The sequence below is a fragment of the Oncorhynchus keta genome, chromosome 8 (assembly GCF_023373465.1).
Source record: "Oncorhynchus keta strain PuntledgeMale-10-30-2019 chromosome 8, Oket_V2, whole genome shotgun sequence".
NCBI classification, from domain to species: Eukaryota; Metazoa; Chordata; class Actinopteri; order Salmoniformes; family Salmonidae; genus Oncorhynchus; species Oncorhynchus keta.
The window spans coordinates 26,027,825-26,054,944 of NC_068428.1; the positions used below are offsets into that span (position 1 = coordinate 26,027,825).

At 44.6% G+C, this 27,120-nt stretch overlaps 1 protein-coding gene across 1 annotated transcript in view; it reads right to left on the reverse strand.

Moving 5' to 3' along the window:
• fig4a (FIG4 phosphoinositide 5-phosphatase a) overlaps positions 1-27,120 on the reverse strand; it is a 107,838-nt gene that overhangs the window by 38,772 nt on the left and 41,946 nt on the right. Inside the window, exons 14-20 of the mRNA XM_035757719.1 lie at positions 25,724-25,769; positions 25,438-25,586; positions 25,144-25,310; positions 10,036-10,174; positions 8,361-8,419; positions 6,293-6,440; positions 3,751-3,837 (exon numbers count right to left, since the gene is read on the reverse strand). Of these exons, the coding sequence (XP_035613612.1) occupies positions 3,751-3,837; positions 6,293-6,440; positions 8,361-8,419; positions 10,036-10,174; positions 25,144-25,310; positions 25,438-25,586; positions 25,724-25,769 (795 nt within the window). The remainder of the gene's footprint in view (positions 1-3,750; positions 3,838-6,292; positions 6,441-8,360; positions 8,420-10,035; positions 10,175-25,143; positions 25,311-25,437; positions 25,587-25,723; positions 25,770-27,120) is intronic.

Consider the following 27,120-nt stretch of genomic DNA (forward strand, 5'->3'; position numbering starts at 1 on the left):
CACGTCATGTGTCTTCTCAGTCATGTTGACACTGGTCCACTACCAGGTCATGTGTCTTCTCAGTCAGGTTGAGACTGGTCTACTACCAGGTCATGTGTCTTCTCAGTCAGGTTGACACTGGTCTACTACCACGTCATGTGTCTTCTCAGTCATGTTGACACTGGTCCACTACCAGGTCATGTGTCTTCTCAGTCAGGTTGAGACTGGTCTACTACCAGGTCATGTGTCTTCTCAGTCAGGTTGACACTGGTCTACTACCAGGTCATGTGTCTTCTCAGTCAGGTTGAGACTGGTCTACTACCAGGTCATGTGTCTTCTCAGTCAGGTTGACACTGGTCTACGACCAGGTCATGTGTCTTCTCAGTCAGATTGACACTGGTCTACTACCAGGTCATGTGTCTTCTCAGTCAGGTTGACACTGGTCTACTACCAGGTCATGTGTCTTCTCAGTCAGGTTGAGACTGGTCTACTACCAGGTCATGTGTCTTCTCAGTCAGGTTGACACTGGTCTACGACCAGGTCATGTGTCTTCTCAGTCAGATTGACACTGGTCTACTACCAGGTCATGTGTCTTCTCAGTCAGGTTGACACTGGTCTACTACCAGGTCATGTGTCTTCTCAGTCAGGTTGACACTGGTCTACGACCAGGTCATGTGTCTTCTCAGTCAGGTTGACACTGGTCTACTACCATTGCTTTAATGGATTGTTGTTCTCATTAATATTGTTGTTGTAGTTGTTGTTAATGGTAATACCATGTCCACTACTACTATTATTATTGCTGTTGGTCCCACCATTTATTTATTTTTTCGATATGTATACTTTGACAATGTAAGAACTAATGAACTTGCCATATCAATAAAGTCAATTGAATTGAGAGAGAGAGAGAGAGAGAGAGAGAGAGAGAGAGAGAGAGAGAGAGAGAGAGAGAGAGAGAGAGAGAGAGAGAGAGAGAGAGAGAGAGAGAGAGAGAGAGAGAGAGAGAGAGAGAGAGAGAGAGAGAGAGAGAGAGAGAGAGGAAAGAGAGAGGAGAGAGAGAGAGAGAGGAGAGAGGAGAGTGAGATAAGATTAGGCAGCAGGACAGAGGGGAATAGGGGGAAGTGAGAGTAGGGGGAGGGCAGAGGGAGAGGGAGAGCGAGAAGTTAGGGGGGAGGAGAGAGAGGTTATGCAGCAGGACAGAGGGGAGTGGAGAGAGGGCAAAGGGAGAGAGAGAGGTTAGGGGGAGGAGAGAGAGGTTAGGGGGGAGGACCGATGGGAGCAGGGGGGTGGAGAGAAGGAGAGAGAAAGGTTAGGGGGGAAGAGAAAGGGAGAGATGTTAGGCAGCAGGACAGAGGGGAGTAGGTGGAGGGAAGAGGGAGAGAGAGAGGATAGGGGGAGGAGAGAGAGGTTAGGCAGCAGGACAGATGGGAGTATGGGGAGGGAAGAGGGAGAGAGAGAGAGAGAGGTTAGAGGGGAGGAGAGAGAGGTTAGGCAGCAGGACAGAGGGGAGTAGGGGGAGGGCAGAGGGAGAGAGAGAGAGAGAGGTTAGAGGGGAGGAGAGAGAGGTTAGGCAGCAGGACAGAGGGGAGTAGGGGGAGGGCAGAGGGAGAGAGAGAGAGAGGTTAGGGGGGAGTAGGGGGGTGGAGAGAAGGAGAGAGAGAGAGTGTAATCAAAGCTTTGTCCTCTCTCTACAACGGATGGACAACCCCAATCTGGACGCCTACATAACACTCCAGTAGAGAATGAATGACAATCATTCATTAAAAGGTTGTGCTTTGATAAATAAATCCATAAACAGCCATTGACTGGTTAAAGGAACAGGAGTAATACATGCCCTTTATAGGAGTTCAATATCATACTAACACATGTAGTTGCTCAACAACTAGGTGTTATTGAAGGTCTTCAAGAAGGTAAAGAGGTGGTGTGTGTGTGTGTGTGTGTTTATGTGTGTGTGCTCACATGAGTCAGCTAATGGAAGATGAGTGTCTTGTTTTTGGCCCACGGCTTCCATATACATGTGTTGAGACACAGAAATATACAAACACACATAAACAACGCCTGTGCGGAACACACACACACACACACGAGCGAACAACGAGAAGCGCACCCACGAGCACACACGTCATGATTTATTACTCCAAACGGGTGGCGGTCCGTGTGCAAAGTATATGATTACAGTGAAAGTAGTTTCTAAATGTACCAAAATATTTCACTACCGTTCAAAGGTTTGGGATCACCTCAAATTCTCCTTGTTTTTGTTAACCCATTTTTTGTCAATTAAAAAAAAAATAGATTATCTACATAGGCGTAGAGAGGCCCATTATCAGCAACTCCTGTGTTCCAATGGCACGTTGTGTTAGCTAATCCAAGTTTATACTTTTAAAAGGCTAATTGATCATTACAAAACCCTTTTGCAATTATGTTTGCACATCTGAAAACTGCCTAGAAGGCCAGCATCCTGGAGTCGCCTCTTCACTGTTGACGTTGATACTGGTGTTTTGCGGGTACTATTTAATGAAGCTGCCAGTTGAAGACTTGTGAGGCGTCCGTTTCTCAAACTAGACACTCTAATCTACTTGTCTTCTTGCTTAGTTGTGCACCGGGGCCTCCCACTCCTCTTTATGTTCTGGTTAGAGACAGTTTGCGCTGTTCTGTGAAGGGAGTGGCACACAGCATTGTACGAGATCTTCAGTTTTTTGGCAATTTCTCACATAGAATAGCCTTCATTTTTCAGAACAAGAATAGACTGACGAGACTCAGAAGAAAGTACTTTGTTTCTGGCCAATTTGGGCCTGTAATCGAACCCACAAATGCTGATGCTCCAGATATTAAACTAGTCTAAAGAAGGCCAGTTTTCAGCTGTGATAACATAATTGCAAAAGGGTTTTCTAATGATCAATTAGCCTTTTAAAATGATAAACTTGGATTAGGTAACACAACATGCCATTGGATCACAGTAGTGATGGTTGCTGATAATGGGCCTCTGTACGCCTATGTAGATATTACCTTTTTATTTTATTTTTTAAATCAGCCGTTTCCAATTTGATGTTATTATAAATGGACACATTTTTTTTGCTTTTCTTTCAAAAACAAGGACATTTTTAAGTGGCCCCAAACTTTTGAAAAGGTAGTGTATGTCTGTCCATCTCTCTCGCTTTCTGTCTTTTGTAACAAGCTGCCATATTGTGTCAGTCTGCTTGGGACCTGTTTCTAATGTATTAAGTGTGTATGTTTAACTTGTGTTACCATTTAGTTAGCTGGTAAATAAATAATTAAACCAATTTGTGTAGTACTGAATCATAAATAAGGCTTGGGTTTTTGCAGATACAAGGAGAATGATGATATGATACGAGGTTATGATTAATACATTGACTGTTTATAGATGCGATAGGTAAAGACCTTTAAATAGGGAGATGGTAACTCTTTAAAGAACTGCTCTCATGGTGCCCCAGATCCTAATGAGTTGACTGTTTATAGATGCGATAGGTAAAGACCTTTAAATAGGGAGATGGTAACTCTTTAAAGAACTGCTCTCATGGTGCCCCAGATCCTAATGAGTTGACTGTTTATAGATGCGATAGGCAAAGACCTTTAAATAGGGAGATGGTAACTCTTTAAAGAACTGCTCTCATGGTGCCCCAGATCCTAATGAGTTGATTGTTACATTATTAATTTAATCAGGTAACAATTAAACATAGTTAGGTGATAAGATAAATAACAGTCATCAGATGAATTAACGTAAAGTCAGGACACACGCGAGTAGAGTACACTCACCCAATCACAGCAGATTTCCCAGTCTCCTCTGGCTTGCGCACAGTGAAGGGGCTGGGGTCCACTCCTACCGTCTTGGGCATCAACTCCCTTTCACAGAGAACATAATCATCACATCATTATCCCAGAAAAAACACATCATAGTTAACCTCATGTCTGCACCCAGATCCAAATCTCTTTTGTCTCTCTGCAACAGGTGAGTACACCAAACATTAGGAACACCTTCCTAATATTAGAGTTGTTCACCCCCCCCTTGCACTCAAAACAGCCTCAATTCGTCAAGGCATGGACTCTACAAGGTGTCGAGAGAGTTCCACAGGGATTCTGGCCCATTTTGACTCCAATGCTTCCTACTGTTGTGTCAAGTCGGCTGGATGTTCTTTGGGTGGTGGACCATTCTTAATACACACAGGAAATGGTTGAGCGTGAAAAATCCTGCAATGTTGCAGTCTTGATGCGCCCTGGCACCTACTATCATACCCCGTTCAAAGGCACTTGCATTCTTTGTCTTGCCCATTCCCCCTCTGAATGGCACACATACACAATACATATTTCAATTATCTCAAGGTTTAAAAATCCTTCCTTAACCTGTCTCTTCCCCTTCATCTATACTGATTGAATTGGATTTAACAAGGGATCATAGCCTTCACCAGGATTCACATGGTCAGTTGACAGTGCCTTCAGAAATGATTAAGACCCCTTGACTTTTTCAACATTTTGTTGCTACAGCCTGAATTTAAAATAGATTCAATTGTGATTTTTGGTCACTGGCCTAGACACAACACCCCATAATGTGAAAGTGTTATGTTTTTAGAAATCTTTACAAATGAATACAAAATGAAAAGCTGAAATGTTTTGAGTCAGTAAGTTTTCAACCTCTTTGTTGTGGCAAAAATAAATAAGTTCAGGAGTAAAACTTTGCTTAACAAGTCACATACAGTAAGTTGCATGGACTCACTCTGTGTGCAATAATAGTGTTTAACATGATTTTTGAATGACTACCTCATCTCTGTACCCTACATATACAATTATCTGTAAGGTCCCTCAGTCGAGCAGTGAATTTCAAAGACATATTCAACCAAAAAAGATCAGGGAGGTTTTCCAATGCCTTGCAAACGGAACCTATTGGTAGTTGGGTAAAAAAATAAAATAAACAGACATTGAATGTCCCTTTGAGCATGGTGAAGTTTTAATTACACTTTGGATGGTGTATCAACTCAGTTTCCGGAGAGGAAGGAAGCCGCTCAGGGATTTCACTATGAAGCCAATGGTCACTTTAAAACAGTTACAGAGTTTAATGACTGTGATAGGAGAAAACTGAGGATGGATGATCTACAAAACTGTAGTTACTATACAATACTAACCTACTTGACAGAGTGAAAAGAAGGAAGCCTTTACAGAATAGAAAAATTCTAAAACATGCATCATGATTAAAACAAGGCACTAAAGTGATACTGCAAAAAATGTAGCAAAGCAATTCACTTTTTGTCCTGAATACAAAATGTTATGTTTGGAGCAAATCCAATCCAACACATTACTGAGTACCATTCTCTAAATTTACAAGCCTAATGGTGACTGCATCATGTTATGGGTATGTGTGTAATTGTTATGGACTGGAGCGTTTTTCAGGATAACATTTTTACGGAATGGAGCTAAGCACAGGCAAAATCCTAGAGGAAAACCTGGTTCAGTCTGCTTTCCACCAGACACTGGGAAATTAATTCACCTTTCAGCAGGACAATATCCTAAAACACAAGGCCAAATATACACTGGAGTTGCTTACCAAGAAGACATTGAATGTTCATGAATGGCAGAGTTACTGTTGACTTAAATCAATTGGAAAATCTGTCAAGACCTAAAATTGTCTGTCTACCAAAGATCAACAACCAGTTTGACAGAGCTTAAAGAATTTTGAAAGGAATAAGGGGCAAATGCTGCACACTCCAGGTGTGGAAAGCTCTTACCCAGAAAAACTCACAGCTGTAATCGCTGCCAAAGGTGCTTCTGCAAACTATTGACTCAGGGTTGTGAATACCTTTATAAGTGAGAGATTTCTGTAATTCATTTCTGATTATTTTTTTAAATCTAAAAACATGTTTTTACTTTGTCATTATGAGGTATTGTGTGAAGATGGGTGAACAAAAAAACAATTGAATCCATTTTGAATTCAGGCTGTAACAACAAAGTGTGGAATAAGTCAAGGCGTATGAACACTTTCTGAAGGCCCTGTATATAATAATATATAATATAATAATATATGCCATTTAGCAGACGCTTTTATCCAAAGCGACTTACAGTCATGTGTGCATACATTCTACGTATGGGTGGTCCCGGGAATCGAACCCACTACCCTGGCGTTACAAGCGCCATGCTCTACCAACTGAGCTACAGAAGGACCAATACCTTCATTGTCAATTTACAATTAGACATTTTTTTCTCAGGCCATTATTCAGACATGTCATTGTATGAAACTAAAAAGCAACATGGTTAGCCTGCCATGACCCAGTAGATATTGATGTGACTGTATGCAGGTTAGGGTACATACCGTGCAGAGTTGGTCATAGCTATGCAGAAGGTGTCGTCAAAGGAGGTGAGTTCGTAGGGTTTGAAGAACTCTGTGTAGGTATCGATGCTCTCGTCGTAACGGTTCACTCTCCTCACCCCTACCTTCTTCATATTCTCCTCACAGGGAACTGGAAGCACACACACACACACACACACCCTGATTAGGACACGTCACACTAACATATTGTACATACGCCACATGCTCATAGTGTGCACACAATCACACACACCCTGATTAGGACACGTCACACTAACATATTGTACATACGCCACATGCTCATAGTGTACACACACACACACACACACACCCTGATTAGGACACGTCACACTAACATATTGTACATACGCCACATGCTCATAGTGTACACACAATCACACACACCCTGATTAGGACACGTCACACTAACATATTGTACATACGCCACATGCTCATAGTGTACACACAATCACACACACCCCCTGATTAGGACACGTCACACTAACATATTGAACATACGCCACATGCTCATAGTGTGCACACAATCACACACACCCTGATTAGGACACGTCACACTAACATATTGTACATACGCCACATGCTCATAGTGTACACACACACACACACACACACCCTGATTAGGACACGTCACACTAACATATTGTACATACGCCACATGCTCATAGTGTACACACAATCACACACACCCTGATTAGGACACGTCACACTAACATATTGTACATACGCCACATGCTCATAGTGTACACACAATCACACACACCCTGATTAGGACACGTCACACGAACATATTGTACATACGCCACATGCTCATAGTGTACACACAATCACACACACCCTGATTAGGACACGTCACACTAACATATTGTACATACGCCACATGCTCATAGTGTACACACAATCACACACACCCTGATTAGGACACGTCACACTAACATATTGTACATACGCCACATGCTCATAGTGTACACACAATCACACACACCCTGATTAGGACACGTCACACGAACATATTGTACATACGCCACATGCTCATAGTGTACACACAATCACACACACCCTGATTAGGACACGTCACACTAACATATTGTACATACGCCACATGCTCATAGTGTACACACAATCACACACACCCTGATTAGCTCACACTAACTAACATATTGTACATACATGCTCATAGTGTACACACAATCACACACACCCCTGATTAGGACACGTCACACTAACATATTGTACATACGCCACATGCTCATAGTGTGCACACAATCACACACACCCTGATTAGGACACGTCACACTAACATATTGAACATACGCCACATGCTCATAGTGTACACACAATCACACACACCCTGATTAGGACACGTCATACTAACATATTGATCATACGCCACATGCTCATAGTGTACACACAATCACACACACCCTGATTAGGACACGTCACACGAACATATTGTACATACGCCACATGCTCATAGTGTACACACAATCACACACACCCTGATTAGGACACGTCACACTAACATATTGTACATACGCCACATGCTCATAGTGTACACACAATCACACACACCCTGATTAGGACACGTCACACGAACATATTGTACATACGCCACATGCTCATAGTGTACACACAATCACACACACCCTGATTAGGACACGTCACACTAACTAACATATTGTACATACGCCACATGCTCATAGTGTACACACAATCACATACACCCTGATTAGGACACGTCACACTAACATATTGTACATACGCCACATGCTCATAGTGTACACACAATCACATACACCCTGATTAGGACACGTCACACTAACATATTGTACATACGCCACATGCTCATAGTGTACACACAATCACATACACCCTGATTAGGACACGTCACACTAACATATTGTACATACGCCACATGCTCATAGTGTACACACAATCACACACACCGTGAAATTAGAGAAAAGCATATTCTTTTCATTTACGTCGGTCATGATTTTGACTTTGAGACAAACTTCACTTTCCAACCCAGATGTGTGTATGATTGAGTAGATACCTTCATCATAGGGCAGAGGCAGGTAGGATAAGATCCCCTCTGACCACCAGTACGTATAGCTAGAGAGAAACACACAACAAGGATTAGCTAACAGCGTTCAACATTATGATAAATGCAAGTTTCCGTAAGGTTTGCATACTCTACCTTCACTGCCATAACACCAATGAATACCGTACGTCCATAACCCAGATATGAAACTAGGATTCAGCTTGACGAAAGCCTAACAACTAATACATCATCCCTTTAATTCAACGAAGTCCAGTTTGTGTAAATAAATACAGCAATTATAGGGAGTTGTGTGGCTGGTTGAGAGGAAGAAGACTGACTGCAGATTTAGTTTCTTATGATAATAACATAGTCATCTTGGTCTTTGTAACTGAATGGTGGAGTGGCCACAGCAATCTGGGTCTGTCATTATGACAGCAGCACAACCACAAAGAATTGACTGAACACAGTCAGGCAGGTAGGCAGACAGATCTGGGTCAGAACATACGAGAAGAGAAAGGTTAAGAGGGAGTGAGAGAATGGAAGACAGAAAGAGAGGAGAGTGAAAGACAGTGAGAGGGGGTGAGAGGGCGTCAAAGTAAAAATAAAGAATGAGAGAGTGGTAGTAGAGGTCTGCTACCCTACCCGAGCCAGACGAGCCCCGATATTATACGTGGGGTTAGGGACAGGTAGGGACTGTTTTTTCATGGAGCCAGTGACAGACAGAGAGGAGCAGCTAATGGATTTACTAAGGGAGGAAGTTACTTCTGATTTTGGGTTTTGGGCAGGGCCTTAAATTTGCCAGAAGCAATCAGGCCTGGGTAGGGTAGGGCCTGAACATCACGGGCATGGATAGGGCTCGGTTTAAAATTCATGACTGTGCAGGGCTAGAGGGCTAGAGGGAGCGAGGGGGTGGAGAGGGCTAGAGAGCGAGAGGGAGCGAGGGGGTGGAGAGGGCTAGAGGGAGCGAGGGGGTGTAGAGGGCGTGAAATAAAAAAGAAAGAATGAGACAGAGAGCGAGCGTGTCCGAGAGAGAGGGACCAAGAGAAGGAGATGGAGAAGAGACACTTAATTATAAAACATTTAAAGAAAGGCAAAGGAATGGGGTCAAATATGGGTAAGAACCAAGAGAAAAGGAAAAAGACCAACAAAAAAAAGAGAGAGAGAGCCAGAAGACGAGGGTGAGTGAGACGGTGGGATGGAGAGTGGGGTTACAGTGAGAGGAAGCAGGGTAAGTGGGAACCAAGGTGCACTCGAAGCCCCAGAGATGATGACGGGGGAGTTGACCACCTGTCTCCTGCTAGCACACAGCAGAGGTGATAGAAAGAGAAGGAAGCCATAACTTACAGTACTGACAGATGGTTGCCCTCTCCTTGCTTTGAATAAACCCTCTTAAGACTCTTAACACAGCAAATGTAAAGTGTTCCCTTCTCTGGTCAGAGACTCACATACAGTGGTGGTGGTGGGGACAGAGCTTTATTTCTACACAAAGGTAGATATATGCCTTCACGTGCGCTCTCAGGCAACACACACACTCAGACAAGCTTGAGCACACGCAAGGCACACACACCTGTTCTGCAGGTAAGCCCTCTGCTGTAAAAGAAACACAGATGCAGCTGGTAATCTTGTCTAAGTGGTCTCCCACCAGGCATATTAGCATGTGAGTACGCATCTGCCGTGGTGTGTGTACCTGCGCCTGTCGTGGGTCAACGCCATAGAGTTCCTCTGGTGCAGGTAGAAGTCAGTGGGCAGCTCCCAGAGGTGAGGCTTAGACTCTGACGGCAGGTACACCTGCAGAAACAGGTTGATGGCATCCTGCCGGTCTGCATCTGAGACAGAGAGAGAGTCACAGAGACGATGATATATTAAGCACAATATGTACAAGACCGAGGTAGAAGTAACAGGAAGTAAATGTATCCTTTGTGTCCACATCACTAAGGAGTTAACACAGTCCACACACACCCACACAGTTGTGAAGAGGGCACGACAGAGCCTCTTCCTCCCCAGGAGGCTGAAAAGATATGGCATGGGCTCTCAGATCCTTAAGAAGTTCTACAGCTGCACCGTTGAGAGCATCTTCACTGGCTGCATCCCCGCTTAGTACGGCAACTGCTTGGTATCCGACCACAAGGTGCTATAGAGGGTGGGCAGTATGGCCCAGTAGATCACTGGGGCTGAGCTCCCTGCCATCCAGGACCTCTATACCTGGCGGTGTCAGAGGAAGGCCCCAAAAAATGTCTACGACTGCAGCCACCCAAGCCATAGACTGTTCTCTCTGCTACCGCACAGCAAGCGGTACAGATGCACCAAGTCTGGAACCAACAGGACCCTGAACAGCTTCTACCTCCAAGCCATAAGACTGAAAAGCTTCTACCTCCAAGCCATAAGACTGAACAGCTTCTATCCCCAAGCCATAAGACTGCTAAACAAGAGCTAGTCAAATGGCTACATGCTGCTGCTACTGTCTATTATCTATATTGTTGCCTAGTAACTATAACCCTACCTATGTGTACATTTACCTCATACCCCTGCATATCGACTCAGTACTGGTACTCCCTGTGTATAGTCATGTTATTACCTCGTACCCCTGCACATCGTCTCAGTACTGGTACTCCCTGTATATAGTCATGTTATTACCTCGTACCCCTGCACATCGACTCAGTACTGGTACTCCCTGTATATAGTCATGTTATTACCTCGTACCCCTACACATCGACTCAGTACTTGTACTCCCTGTATATAGTCATGTTATTACCTCGTACCCCTGCACATCGACTCAGTACTGGTACTCCCTGTATGTAGTCATGTTACTACCTCGTACCCCTGCACATCGACTCAGTACTGGTACTCCCTGTATGTAGTCATGTTACTACCTCGTACCCCTGCACATCGACTCAGTACTGGTACTTCCTGTATATAGTCATGTTATTACCTCGTACCCCTGCACATCGTCTCAGTACTGGTACTTCCTGTATATAGTCATGTTATTACCTCGTACCCCTGCACATCGTCTCAGTACTGGTACTCCCTGTATGTAGTCATGTTATTACCTCGTACCCCTGCACATCGACTCAGTACTGGTACTCCCTGTATGTAGTCATGTTATTACCTCGTACCCCTGCACATCGACTCAGTACTGGTACTCCCTGTATATAGTCATGTTATTACCTCGTACCTTGTGTCACTTTTTCTTTCTTTAACCCAGAAGTAAGCATTTCACGTTAGTCTACGCCTGTGACAAAAGTAAATGTTGTACAGTAACAAAGTAAATGTTGCACAGTAACAGAAAGTAAATGTTGTACAGTAACAAAGTAAATGTTGCACAGTAACAGAAAGTAAATGTTGCACAGTAACATGAAGTAAATGTTGCACAGTAACAGGAAGTAAATGTTGCACAGTAACAGAAAGTAAATGTTGCACAGTAACAGAAAGTAAATGTTGCACAGTAACAGAAAGTAAATGTTGTACAGTAACAGAAAGTAAATGTTGCACAGTAACAGAAAGTAAATGTTGCACAGTAACAGAAAGTAAATGTTGTACAGTAACAGAAAGTAAATGTTGTACAGTAACAGAAAGTAAATGTTGTACAGTAACAAAGTAAATGTTGTACAGTAACAGAAAGTAAATGTTGTACAGTAACAGAAAGTAAATGTTGTACAGTAACAGAAAGTAAATGTTGTACAGTAACAGAAAGTAAATGTTGTACAGTAACAGAAAGTAAATGTTGTACAGTAACAGAAAGTAAATGTTGTACAGTAACAGGAAGTAAATGTTGTACAGTAACAGAAAGTAAATGTTGTACAGTAACAGAAAGTAAATGTTGTACAGTAACAGAAAGTAAATGTTGTACAGTAACAGAAAGTAAATGTTGTACAGTAACAGGAAGTAAATGTTGTACAGTAATAGAAAGTAAATGTTGTACAGTAATAGAAAGTAAATGTTGTACAGTAACAGGAAGTAAATATTGTACGGTAACAGAAAGTAAATGTTGTACAGTAACGGGAAGTAAATGTTGTACAGTAACAGGAAGTAAATGTTCTATAGTAACAGGAAGTAATTATTCTATAGTGTTGGTCATTTGGCTCAGATTTGACCTTAAATCAGACCAAGGACTTTAAGGTAATTTAAAAAAAAGTTTTTTTTAATGTTTAATTTTCTCCCCAATTTCGTGGTATCCAATTGTTTAGTAGTTACTATCTTGTCTCATCGCTACAACTCCCGTACGGGCTCAGGAAAGACGAAGGTCGAAGGCCATGTGCCGCACTGCTTCTTAACTTCTTGGTGACAGGGGGCAGTATTTTCACATCAGGATGAAGTGCCTGCCCAAAATCAACTGCCTGCTACTCATCCCCAGAAGATAAGATATGCATATTATTAGTAGATTTGGATAGAAAACACTGAAGTTTCTAAAACTGTTTGAATCATGTCTGTGAGTATAACAGAACTTATTTAGCAGGCGAAACCCCGAGGAACAAACCATTCAGATTATTATTATTCTTTGAGGTCACTCTCTTTTCAATGGGTTTTCATTGGGAATCCAGATTTCTAAGGGACCTTCTTGCAGTTCCTATCGCTTCCACTGGATGTCAACAGTCTTTAGAAATTGGTTGAGGTTATTCCTTTGTGTAATAAAGAAGTATGGCCATTTTGAACAAGGGTCACTTGAAGTGTACTGTTAGATAGAGGCGCGAGACCGTTGAAATGTTTTGGCAAAGTTTACAGGTAACATTTGAGATATTTTGTCGTCACGTTGCGCAAGTTGGAACTGGTGTTGTTCTGGATCAAACGCGCCAAATAAATAGACATTTTGGATATATATGGACGGAATTAATCGAACAAAGGGACCATTTGTGATGTTTATGGGACATATTGGAGTGCCAATAGAAGAAGCTCGTCAAAGGTAAGGCATGATTTATATTTTTATTTCTGTGTTTTGTGTCGCGCATGCAGGGTTGAAATATGGTTTCTGTCTTTGTTTACGGAGGTGCTATCCTCAGATAATAGCATCGTTTGCTTTCGCCGAAAAGCCTTTTTGAAATCTGACATGTTGGCTGGATTCACAAGTGTAGCTTTAATGAAAGTTTGATTTTTATAGTAATTTATTTTAATTTGGCGCTCTGAATTTTCCCTGGCTTTTGGCCAGAGAGGTTAACACAGCGCGCATCCAACCCGGAAGCCAGCCGCACCAATGCGCACACTGCGCCCGGCCTGCCACAGGAGTCGCTAGTGCGCGATGAGACAAGGATATCGGCCAAACCCTCCCTAACCCAGGCCAGGCTAATTGTGCGTCGCCCCATGGACCTCCTGGTCGCGGCTGGCTGCAACAGAGCCTGGGCTCGAACCAAGAGTCTCTGGTGGCACAGCTAGCACTGTGATGCAGTGCCTTAGACCACTGCGCTACCCGGGAGGCCACTTTAAGGTCATTTTGACCACACGGTCATTTTGGAGCCAGATAAAATGGAAGAGGAGGATAGAGAGAGAAAAATGAAGATGAATCATTTAATACAACTACATGTACATTAAAGGCTCCAGGGACTCCTGTGATGAATACATGAGGGGAAAACATCATTAAAACCAGACAGTTTGTAGGTGTGGCAGATGGGTGCTGCAGAGATCATTGTTCGGCCGTCTGCGTGTCATGTGTTATACCATGTTGTGGTGACGCGAGGTGTGATTGATTAGGTTTCTACACCTCCCTCTCTGCTGCGCAGCCCCGTACTAACACACTTAAGGGCCAAGGCGGGTAATTAGCTTCAAAACGAGGATGTTTGGCAGCAATTACAGGCTCTTTCTTTCTCTCTCTCTCCCATTAATTTCGAGAGGTAATTTTCATCATATTCAATAAATAAATCAGGAGTTAATGTCAAAAAATAGAGGAATAGACACAGCTACAAACATCAAGGAGAAGAAAATGTGTTTTTTACATTTGTGTGTGTGTTAATTGTACATGGGAGACAGGTTAGTGTGTGTGTGTGTGTGTTAGAGCTTGTGTTCCTTTAATTCAACACTATTGTTTCTCTGTTCTGTACATCCTCCACAGATGCAATAGATTATGCATGTACAACGTGATGTCAATGCTACACCTGTCCTTCTCTGTTATTTCCTTTAAATAACTGCTGTTCTGAGAAAGGGGTTACAGCTCAAGGGAAACACTTTGCAAAACAGTGTGTGTGTGAGTTGTGTTTGTGTGTGTGTGTGTGTGTGTGTGTGTGTGTGTGTGTGTGTGTGTGTGTGTGTGTGTGTGTGTGTGTGTGTGAGATGTGTGTGATGTGTGTGTATGTGTGTGAGATGTGTGAGATGTATGTGTGTGAGATGTGTGTGTATGTGTGTGAGGTGTATGTGTGTGAGACGTGTGTGTGTGAGATGTGTGTGAGGTGTGATGTGTGTGTGTGTGTGTGATGTGTGTGTGTGTGTGTGTGTGTGTGTGTGTGTGTGATGTGTGAGATGTGTATGTGTGTGAGATGTGTGTGATGTGCGTGTGTATGTGTGTGAGATGTGTGAGATGTATGTGTGTGAGATGTGTGAGGTGTATGTGTGTGAGGTGTATGTGTGTGAGACGTGTGTGTGTGTGTGTGTGAGGTGTGTGTGTGTGTGTGTGTGTGTGTGTGTGTGTGTGAGGTGTGTGTGTGTGTGGTGTGTGTGTGTGTGTGTGTGTGAGGTGTGTGAGGTGTGTGTGTGTGTGTGTGTGTGTGTGTGTGTGTGTGTGTGTGTGGTCTCCATCATGAAACATGACATATTTAGTGAAGGACCCTATGACATCATGCACAGGTGAGCTCCAAAGCTCACGTCCGGCCAAAAGTTTGACATGACCTTGAGAGTCAGTGAGGCAAGAGTAATATTGGGGCAATGACTAAATAAAAACATTAGCCTTGCCTGTGTGACTGAAATCACACACCGTCCCTGACCCACACAAACATTCTGTATTGTCAGGAACAGTGTGAGAGGAGAGGGATGATGAGGGGAGGGGAGGAAAAGAATAATGGGAGGAACCAAGAGGAAGGAAGGTAGAAAGGCAAAACAAGTATTGCTGTGAAACTGACCATTTTGCATCTTGTCACATGTTTCAGTCACCACTGACAGGTGCACAGGCCGTACATATCCGTTACATCAGTTTCCAAGAAAGACACCTGACAAAGAGATTTACAAGGCAGAAGGTCCCTGGGGCGTTGTACCTGTTTTATTAAGAAGTTGCCTAAGGACTAAAGGTAACAGGGAACGAAGTTGATCACAAATACAAAGTCACCAATGTCTTTGTTATGCAACTGTATCGACTACATGCCTATATATTTCGATCAGTCATATTGAAATCAATTTCATGCTAATTCAATTGAGTTCTATTTTGCTCATTGTAGTCTCCAGTCTGAAGTCGTGTCTCAATATATTTCATGGTGTAGCATGTGCACACTTTTATATAGGTAATTATAGGGTAATGCCTATGAGCATTAGAATAAGTTGCCTCAATATTTACAGCCATAGGTGATAATATCACTCTAGAAGCTGATCTGTCGTCAGTATTGTGGAATTATTCTCCTAATGTTAAGGTAGGCCAAGACTTTAATTGAGGAAGCTGATCCGAGAGCAGCGCTGCTCGTCTTTCGATCCCATGCCTCAACTACACACTTAACAAATGTTCTCTCTGTGTGGAGTTTTGGGAAACACATGTTACATCTTCGGCGGTTGTAGGAACGATGCATCAGTCAAACACTCGTAAGCCTAAGTTCCATCGCTATCGGGAAACTGGGTCCTGAATAAACTGCAGAATTTTACAAAGTGGAGTTATGACTATATTCTTGACGCTTTACAGCATGCTTATCCAATCACTACCCATCAACAATAAATGCAGCCCATATCAAAATGCCAGTTACTATCTAGAGAATACTACAGGGAATACTATAGGGAATACTATAGGGAACACTATAGGGAATACTATAGGGAATACTATAGGGAACACTATAGGGAACACTATAGGGAACACTATAGGGAACACTATAGGGAACACTATAGGGAACACTATAGGGAACACTATAGGGAACACTATAGGGAACACTATAGGGAATACTATAGGGAATACTATAGGGAATACTATAGGGAATACTATAGGGAACACTATAGGGAACACTATAGGGAATACTATAGGGAATACTATAGGGAATACTATAGGGAATACTATAGGGAATTAGATCAAGCTACTAGAGGTTTGTTAGTCATCTACAGTAATTATGTCATGTTAAAACATTAGTCACTCCGCCTCCGTGAACAGAAAGCACAGAGCTTGGAACATCATTCAACTGTAGGTAATACTGTACAGTGCATTCAGAAAGTATTCAGACCCCTTAACCTTTTCCACATTTTGGTACGTTACAGCCTTATTCTAAAATGGATTCAAAATAGTTTTTTTCTCTCTCTTCAATCTACACACAATTCCCCATAATAACAAAGCAAAACCAGGTTTTTAGCTACAAGCTTAGTACACCTGTATTTGGGGAGTTTCTCCCATTCTTCCCTGCAGATGTTCTCAAGCTGTCAGGTTGGATGGGGAGCGTCGCTGCACAGCTATTTTCAGGTCTCTCCAAAGACGTTAGATCGGGTTCAAGTCCGGGCTCTGGCTGGGTCACTCAAGGACATTCAGAGACTTGTCCCGAAGCCACTCTTGTGTTGTCCTGGCTGTGCTTAGGGTCTTGGTCCTGTAGAAAGGTGAACCTTCACCCCAGTCTGAGGTACTGAGTGCTCTGGAGCAGGTTTTCATCAATGATCTCTGTACTTTTCTCCATTTATATTTCCCTCGATCCTGACTAGTCTCCCAGTCCCTGCCGCTGAAAAACATCCCCACAGCATGATGCTTCCACCACCATGCTTCACCGTAGTGATGGTGTCAGGTTTCCTCCAGACGTGACGCTTGACATTCAGGTCAAAGAGTTCAATCTTGGTTTCATTAGACCAGAGAATCTTGTTTCTCATGGTCAGAGTCCTTTAGGTGTCTTTGGCTGTCATGTGCATTTTATTGAGGAGTGGCTTCTGTCTGGCTACCCTAAAGGCCTGATTGGTTCATTGCTGCAGATAGTTGTCCTTCTGGAAGGTTCTCACATCTCCACAGAGAAACTCTGGAGCTCTGTTAGAGTGACCATCGGATTCTTGGTCACCTCCCTGACCAAGACCCTTCTCCCCACGATTGCTCAGTTTGGCTGGGTGGCCAGCTCTGGAAGAGTCTTGGTGGTTCCAAACTTCTTCCATTTAAAAATGGAGGTCACTGTGTTCTTGGGGACCTTCAATGCTGCAGAAATGTATTGGTACCCTTCCCCAGATCTGTGCCTCAACACAATCCTGTCTCGGAGCTCTACGGACAATTCCTTGAACCTCATGGCTTGGTTTTTGCTCTGACATGTACTATCAACTGTGGGACTTTATATAGACAGCTGTGTGCCTTTCCAAATGATGTACAATCAATTTAATTTAACACCGACTCCAAGTTGTAGAAACATCTCAAGGATGATCAATGGAAACAGGATGCACCTGAGCTCAATTTCAAGTCTCAAAGCAAAAGGGACTGAATACATCTGTTTTCACTTTTTCATGATGGGTTATTGTGTGTAGATTGAAGAACAATTTTTATTTAATCAATTTTAGAATAAGACTGTAACGTAACAAAATGTGGGAAAAGTCTAGGGGTTTGAATACTTTCCGAATGCACTGCATGTACCTCAGCCAGAAAAACATATGTGCCTCCTCGAACAGATTGAATTGCAGACGTTTTCAGCTCTAACAATGTTCCAACATTCAACTTGGACACGATACTGTACAGACTCATCTTAGAACATGTAACAGCTCTTTCTCTTGGATGTCAGTTACAGTCCAATCTTCTTTGAACATCTTGCCATTGAACATCTTGCCGTAAAATAAACAAGAGTAAGCCTATGAATGAATAAAAACCCTCAATTACAGTTAAGAAAAAATATGAGTTCAGAATAGTCAAATAGGAGACAGACCCTCTCAACCAGAGGGGTAGGAGAGAGAGGTTACAGTAAGAAAAACCAAATGAGAGTTGTTTTAGCATTAGTGACAACAACGAGGGTGGTGACTCAACACAACACAATATCATAATAGGGAAAGGAAATGCAATCATGGGAAATAAGCACTGTGACAGTCTGTCTGATCCCATCCTCAGTGGCACAGTAGTTTGGCCCTTTCACTTATTTTCTTTGTTCTCTCCATCTTTTTGGAACCCGAGTGCTGTGAGGGATGAAACGTAAATCATAGTCCACAGATGGTAAGACGCGTTAGTCCCGTGTCCCATTGTGACATAGCTACGCCCGAATGCCCCCCCCCCCCAATTTCCAAACAACGTGGCTCCCGTACGTGTCCTCAAATCATTTGAATGTGTTGACAGTTGGAGAAATACAATCCTTCAAATTAGTGGATTTGGCTTTTTCAGCCACACCCGTTGCTGACTGGTATATAAAATCGAGGAAACAGCCATGCAATCGCCATAGACAAGCATTGGCAGTAGAATGGCCATACTGCAGAGCTCAGTGACTTTCAACGTGGCACTGTCACAGGATGCCACCTTTCCAATAAGTCAGCCCTGCTAGAGCTGCCCCAGTCAACTGCAAGTGCTGTTATTGTGTAGTGGAAATGTCTCGGAGCAACAGCAGCTCAGCCGCAAAGTGGTAGACCACACAAGCTCACAGAACGGGACCGTCGGGTGCTGAAGCAACACTCACTAAAGAGTTCCAAACTGCCTCTGGAAGCAATATCAGCACAATAACTGTTCGTCAGGAGCTTCATGAAATGGGTTTCCATGGCTGAACAGCCACAAACAAGCCTAAGATCACCATGTGCAATGCCAAGCGTCAGCTGGAGTGGTGTAAAGCTTGCCGCCATTGAACTCTGGAGCAGTGCAAATGCGTTCTCTGGAATGATGAATCACACTTCACCATCTGGCAGTCCAACGGATGAATCTTGGTTTGGAGGATGCCAGGAGAACACTACCTGACCCAATGCATAGTGACAACTGTAAAGTTTGGTGGAGGAGAAATAATGGACTAGGGCTGTTTTTCATGGTTCGGGCTAGGCCCCTTAGTTCCAGTGAAGGGAAATATTAACGCTATAGCACACAATGACATTTAGCATACAATGACATTCTGTGTTTCCAACTTTGTGGCAACAGTTTGACACTGTACAGACTAAGTGCACAAAGCGAGGTCCATACAGAAATGTTTTGTTGAGATCCATGTGGAAGAACTTGACTGGCCTGCACAGAGCTCTGATCTCAACCCCATTGAACACCTTTGGGATGAATTGGAAAGCAGACTGCGAGCCAGGCCTTATCTCCCAACATCAGTGCCCGACCTTACTAATGCTCTAGTCCTTGCAGCAATGTTCCAACAGCTAGTGGAAAGCCTTCCCAGAAGAGTGGATTTTGAAATGAGATGTTCGACAAGCAACCTTTTGGACATGTTGTTCAGCTTGACCTGAGTTGAGAATTTGAAAAGTATGAACGTCAACGGTCCAATATTCTAGAACACTGCTGTGCGTACAAGTTTTGGACAACGATGGACGCTTAAGGGTGGGATAAGTGTCAGCTCTGTCGTACTAACCGTCAGGCATAGATGACACATCTGGGTTAACCAGCACTCAGTCTAACTGTTACCGGCCAATCAAAATTATCCTGTATCTATATTAGTCTGATGACAGACATTGGTTGGTGCAGGGAGGGCAGGGTGTGTGAGGACAAAGGAAGACAGTGACAGAGATGTTGCAATTGACTTCTGCAGCCAAAAGAGAAGAGGAGTTTCTTGTGTCGACTCTTGATGAAATGCTCTACTCAAACCCAAAAGGGTGGGTTTAGTGTGGAACGTTAGTCTTGAACGTGCTAACGCACACACACACAAGCTCACTAACGAATACCTGGCCACAACACTGACATCAAACTGATTCCCACTCAGCAGAAGAATGAGTTAGAGTGGCCCCTCATCCTCTCACAGGCCCCTGAGGCCCTCTTTTCTCCCACTCACTCCATCGCAGCCAGGCCCCAGCAGATCTCATTGTGGATATCTTATATGATGCCTAGGGTTCTGGTGTACGTCATTTCTGAACACTAATACCAATGAGGATAGTTTCATCCTGAACTAGAGAATAGTAAACTTTCATTGCCACCACAATCAGATGACTGTGTGTGTGTGCGCATGTGTGTGTGTGTGTGTGTGTGTGTGTGTGTGCGCGGAGGCACGGAGGATTTTCATATGAAAATATTTGGATGCAATAACAGAGATAATAATAATCTCATCCAAAAGAAACAATTATTTTCCTCCATATTCCAATAATATAATTTCTCCATTTAGGCCTAACTGTTTTGTATTTGTATTTATTATGGATCCCCATTAGCACTCTTCCTGGGTCCAGTAAAATTAAGGCAATTACTGTTGACTGGATTATTCCCATGATTCACTTGGATTGAGTTAAACTAAACATGGTCCCCAGTAAAACACTCCAGGGTCACTTTCCTCACTAAAGTTTGAGGGAGACAGGAAGTCAGTCATGTGTTAGTTGAAGTGGAGAGAAGCAATTTTGTCCCCTGTAAGGTGTCAGTGTGACTGAAGGGAGATATTTTTGTGTTTGTTATTTTAACCTTTATTTAACTAGGAAAGTCAGTTAAGAACAAATTCTTATTTACAATGATGGCCTACCCCGGCCAAACCCAGACGACGCTGGGCCAATTGTGCACCGCCCTATCATTACCGGAATATGGGTCCTGTGGTGCTGGTAGACTGAATGTTACACTGGGGGATGTCATGAGAATGTATAATTCAACGTCGTGAAGGAAGCCTAATTTCATCATAATTAGTGTGGAGGTGGGCGAGGGTGTGTGTGTCCATGCAAATGAAATGCATACGTGTGACTGTGGATCTTTGTACGTGTGAGGGTGATTCAGAAGAAAGTGCTCTGGGAGACAGAGGAGAGTTTCTACAGCTCTGATGTTCAATCTTCCAGCAACAGGAGATGTAGGAGACCGAGACGAGGGGAAGCCTTCTAATCAACCCCCTGTCTACAGTGTTCTGAACAGCAAAGGGCTGTGAACTAAGACGTAGAGAGACTGTGATTTTAAGGTAGAAAGGGAACACTTCTAAGCCAAGAACACAACCAGATGCACTTAGTGCTGTGTATAGTAGGTTTTCCTGTGTTTTATATACTCTGTTCTAAAGTATTCCAAGGCAATATAGTTCTACCCATAGAATTAGAATAGTAAATTAATAGGATCTCTACGGTTCCACCCCTCTGCTCTAACTCTTCCCCACAATGTCGTGTCCTCAAACAATGTAGCTGGTGAATACAATAAATAAATCAGTACTGGACACATTTACAGTAGTTGATTTATTAGGGTCTTTATGGCAATGCTGAAGACGGATGTGAAAAAGGGGGATAATATATAGCTCTCTACACAGTGTTTCTCTGTCAGAATAATTTACAGCAATTAGTCTCCACTGTAATGCAAACTGTGTGCGTGTGTGTAATCCCGTGGGAGAGAGATAGGGTGTGTAAACATCACATGATGTATGATATTATTTACGAGGTTGCCACTTACCGTACGCTGGGTCTGCAAACTCATTATAGATTTGATTTGAAATGTAACTGAGGAGTTGGGAGGGGGTGGTCACATTATCTGACAGAGAGAGCATAGAGGCAGTGGGAGCAATGGTGGGAAGAGTGGATGAGGAGGGGGGCAGAATAAAATGAAGGGGTGAGGAGGGGAGAAGGAAGAGTGGATGAGGAGGGAGACGGGAGAAGAGGGGGGGACGGGAGAAGAGAAGGAAGAGTGGATGAGGAGGGAGACGGGAGAAGAGGAGGGGGACGGGAGAAGAGGGGGTGAGGAGAAGAGAAGGAAGAGTGGATGAGGAGGGAGACGGGAGAAGAGGAGGGGGACGGGAGAAGAGGGGGTGAGGAGAAGAGAAGGAAGAGTGGATGAGGAGGGAGACGGGAGAAGAGGGGGACGGGAGAAGAGGGGGGACGGGAGAAGAGGGGGTGACGAGGGGAGAAGGAAGAGGAGGGAGACGGGAGAAGAGGGAGACGGGAGAAGAGGAGGGGGACGGGAGAAGAGGGGGTGAGGAGGGGAGAAGGAAGAGTGGATGAGGAGGGGTACGGGAGAAGAGGAGGGGGCAGGAGAAGAGAAGGAAGAGTGGATGAGGAGGGAGACGGGAGAAGAGGAGGGGGACGGGAGAAGAGAGGGTGAGGAGGGGAGAAGGAAGAGTGGATGAGGAGGGGTACGGGAGAAGAGGAGGGGGACGGGAGAAGAGGGGGTGAGGAGGGGAGAAGGAAGAGTGGATGAGGAGGGGTACGGGAGAAGAGGAGGGGGACGGGAGAAGAGGAGGGGGACGGGAGAAGAGGGGGTGAGGAGAAGAGAAGGAAGAGTGGATGAGGAGGGAGACGGGAGAAGAGGAAGGGGCGGGACAAGGAAGAGTGGATAAGGAGGGGGAGGGAGAAGATGAGCGGGCAGGAAGAGTGGATGATGGGGGGGCAGTAGAAAAAGAGGAGGGCAGGAAGAGTGGATGAGGAGGGGGGCAGGAGAAAAGGAGGAGGGCGGGAGAAGGGGACGGGAGGGGAGAAGGAAGAGTGGATAAGGTGGGGGGTGGGAGAAGAGGAGGGGGGCAGGAAGAGTGGATAAGGAGGGGGGTGGGAGATGAGGAGGGGGAAGGAAGGGTGGATGAGGAGGGGCGGGAGAAGAGGAGGATGTGAGAAGAGGAGGGACGGGAGAAGAGGAGGATGAGGAGGGGGGCGGGAGAAGAGGAGTGGGATGGGAGAAGAGGGGAGAAGGAAGAGTGGATGAAGGGCGGGGCAGGAGAAGAGGAGGGGGGTGGGAGAAGATGAAGGAATCGGCTGAAGAGGAGGAGGCGGGAGAAGAGGGGGGTGGCAGGAGGGGAGAAGGAAGAGTGGAAAAGGAGGGGGAGGGAGAAGAGGGGGCAGGAAGAGTGGATGAGGAGAGGGGTGAGGGGACGGGATGAGGAGGGGGGAGAGGATGGGGAGAGGGGATGAGGAAAAGGAGGGGGGAGAGGGGATGAGGGTGAGGGGAGAGGGTGAGGAGGTGGTGAGGGGATGAGGAGGGGGTGAGGGGATGAGGAGGGGGTGAGGGGATGAATAGGGGGTGAGGGGATGAGGAGGGGTAATGAGAGAGAAAGAGACACTAGTGGATGAGTTAGCAGTGGTGTCATAAGGACAGGGCAGGGGTGAATGGAGTATGTGTGTGTATATAGGGGGAATAGGGGGATCCTGAGTGAGTGTGTTGCCGTAGTAACAATACGGGGGTGATGAGTGAGTGGTATGATGTGGTCATACCTCGGAGGCGCCGTTACCTGGGAGGCACCGTTACCACGGAGACACTACTACCTACATAAGAAATCTCAAACTAGGGCTGTCAAGAGAGACTACCTAGATTCAGGATGCCTGTAAAGAATTTGCAATGGTAAAATTATTTTTGTTATGACGGATTGTGTGTGTGTGTGTGTGTGTGTGTGTGTGTGTGTGTGTGTGTGTGTGTGTGTGTGTGTGTGTGTGTGTGTGTGTGTGTGTGTGTGTGTGTGTGTGCATGTGGGTGTGTGTGTGGGTGTGTGTGAGCATGTGGGTGTGTGTGAGCATGTGGGTGTGTGTGAGCATGTGGGTGCTTGCGAGCATAAGACACCATTCTGTGTATTTCTGGCCCTTCTTTGGACACTGTGTTAACAAACCTCCAGACAAGCTTCAATGCCATACAACTCTCCTTCCATGGCCTCCAACTGCTCTTAAAAGCAAGTAAAACTAAATGCATGCTCTTCATCCAATCGCTGCCCGCACCTCCCCGCCCGTCTAGCATCACTACTCTGGACGGTTCTGACTTAGAATATGTGGACAAATACAAATACCTAGGTGTCTGGTTAGACTGTAAACTCTCCTTCCAGACTCACATTAAGCATCTCCAATCCAAAATGTAATCTACAGTTGGCTTCCTATTTTGCAACAAAATAGCCTCCAACACTCTACTCAGCCAATTGGATGCAGTCTATCACAGTGCCATCCGTTTTGTCACAAAGCCCCATATACTACCCACCACTACGACCTGTATGCTGTTGTTGACTGGCCCTCACTTCATATTCGTCGCCAAACCCACTGGCTCCAGGTCATCTATAAGTCTATGCTAGGTAAAGCCCCGCCTTATCTCAGCTCACTGGTCACCATAGCAGCACCCACCCATAGCACGCTCTCCAGCAGGTATATTTCACTGGTCACCACTAAACTCCTCCTTTGGCCGCCTTTCCTTCCAGTTCTCTGCTGCCAATGACTGGAACGAATTGCAAAAGTCACTGAAGCTGGAGACTCATATCTCCATCACTAACTTTAAGCATCATCTGTCAGAGCAGCTTACAGATCATTGCACCTGTACATAGCCCATCTGTAAAGAGCCCACCCAACTACCTCATCCCCATATTGCTATTTATTTTTTTGCTCCTTTGCACCCCAGTATCTCTAATTACACATTCATCTTCTGCACATCTATCACTCCACAGTTTAATTGCTAAATTGTAATTATTATTTTGCCACTATGGCCTATTTATTGCCTCACCTCCCTAACCTTACTCCATTTGCACACACTGTATATAGACTTTTCTATTGTGTTATTGACTGCATGTTTGTTTATTCCATGTGTAACTCTGTGTTGTTGGTGTCACACTGCTTTGCTTTATCTTGGCCAGGTAGCAGTTGTAAATGAAAACTAGTTCTCAACTGGTCTACCTGGTTAAATAAAGGTGAGATAAAAGTGTGTGTCCGTATCTACCTGAGAAAGCGTTGCTATAGTAACGGGACAGGGTCTGCATGATGTCTTTGGAGTGCTGTGTCCAGGGGGCTATCTTCCGGTAGGTCTTCACCCTGTGGACAAGCTGGGAGCCCCCGTACTGCAGAGACAGGGTGTCCCCATGGTCTTCATACAGCTCCTCAAACAGCCTGAATTGGGGAGGGGGGTAAAGGTCACACAAGGTCAGAGATGTCAACAGCATTTTCTAATTACTTATGTCAACTTTTAGAAAATGTGTAAGTGAGTCTCAGAGGCGAGAGTAGAGTAGGGTTTTACCTAACACAGTCCGTGTCGAACTGCAGCTTGGGCTTGTCAATCATGCCCAGAGCATAGAGCTGATAGGCCAGAGCACACTTCCCCACCATGAACTGGGCCGTGTTAGTACGGTCCAGACAGTCCACGCAGTTCGTCCTCAACACACCTGTCTGAAGATGGGAGAGGAGAGCTCAACAACAACAAAACATTTGAATGTGGGCGCTGATAAAAGATCATCTCCACCTTCAGGTTTCCATGTCAACAGCCACCGCCTGCTCAGGTGTGTACGGTGTGTAATATACCGTACCTGGACACGCCCACTTGAGGTGAGACTTCCCCCAAGATCTCCCCACCTGAGGAAAGAGAAAACTCCTTTAATCAATCCAACACGGAGTATGCTTGTTGTACTTTTATACTCCTGCAATGCACATTAATTGTCTTGAGATGACAAAACTTGAAGTTTCTGAATCTGAACACATTTAGGACTGGTGCATCGAGGAGTAATTATCCAATGCCACAATGGCATAAAGCACTGTGTGATGAAAACCAGAGAAACATTGGCTCTTCTACCCATAGCATCTCTTCAAGATTACCATCCCGTCTTCTTTGCTAATCAATTTAGGTCACTCTATGCTTGCTTCATTGCCAGGTGTGTCTAGCCCCTGGCTTGTATGCTATGCATGATATGTTAATGTAAAAAAAAGAATTAACCCCTATTTCTCCCCAATTTCGTGATATCCAATTGCGATCCAATTACGATCTTGTCTCATCGCTGCAACTCCCCAACGGGCTCGGGAGAGGCGAAGGTTGAGTCATGCATCCTCCAAAAAAGCACTGCTTAACCCGGAAGCCAGCCGCACCAATGTGTCGGAGGAAACACTGTTCAACCTGCAGGCGCCTGGCCCGCCACAAGGAGTCGCTTGAACGAGATGAGCCAAGTAAAGCCCACCCGGCCAACACCTCCCCTAACCCGGACGCCACCCTACTCATGCTCATGGCCGGTTGTGACACAGCCTGGGATTAAACTTGGGTCTGAAGTGATGCCTCTCACTCATTATGATGGCGCCGACAGAGATGGTCGCCTCGCTTCGAGTTTTTATGTATTATTTCTTACATTGTTACCCAAGGAAATCTTAAGTCTTATTACATACAGCCGGGAAGAGCTATTGGATATAAGCCCAACGTCAACTTACCAACATTACGACCAGCAATACAACTTTCCCGAAGCGGATCCTCTGTTCGGACCACCACCCAGGACAAAGGATCTAATTCCAGTGGGAGATCCAAAACAACCATGCCGCATTAGGGGCAGACGAAGCGGCCACCTGGTCAGGCTCCGTAGAAGTGCACACCGCACCTGAGTATACTACTAGCCAATGTCCAGTCTCTTGACAACAAGGTAGATGAAATTAGGGCACGGGTTGCCTTCCAGAGAGACATCAGAGATTGTAAAATTCTCTGATTCACAGAAACCATGGCTCTCTTGGGATATGTTGTCGGAATCGGTTCGGCCACCGGGCTTCTCCATGCATCGCGCCGACAGAGATAAACACCTCTCTGGGCAAAGATAGGGGCGTGTATGCTTTATGATTAACGACTCATGGTGTAATCACAACAACATACAGGAAGTCAAGTCATTCTGCTCACCCGATCTAGAATTCCTTACAATCAAGCGCCAGCTATTTTACCTACCAAGAGAATTCT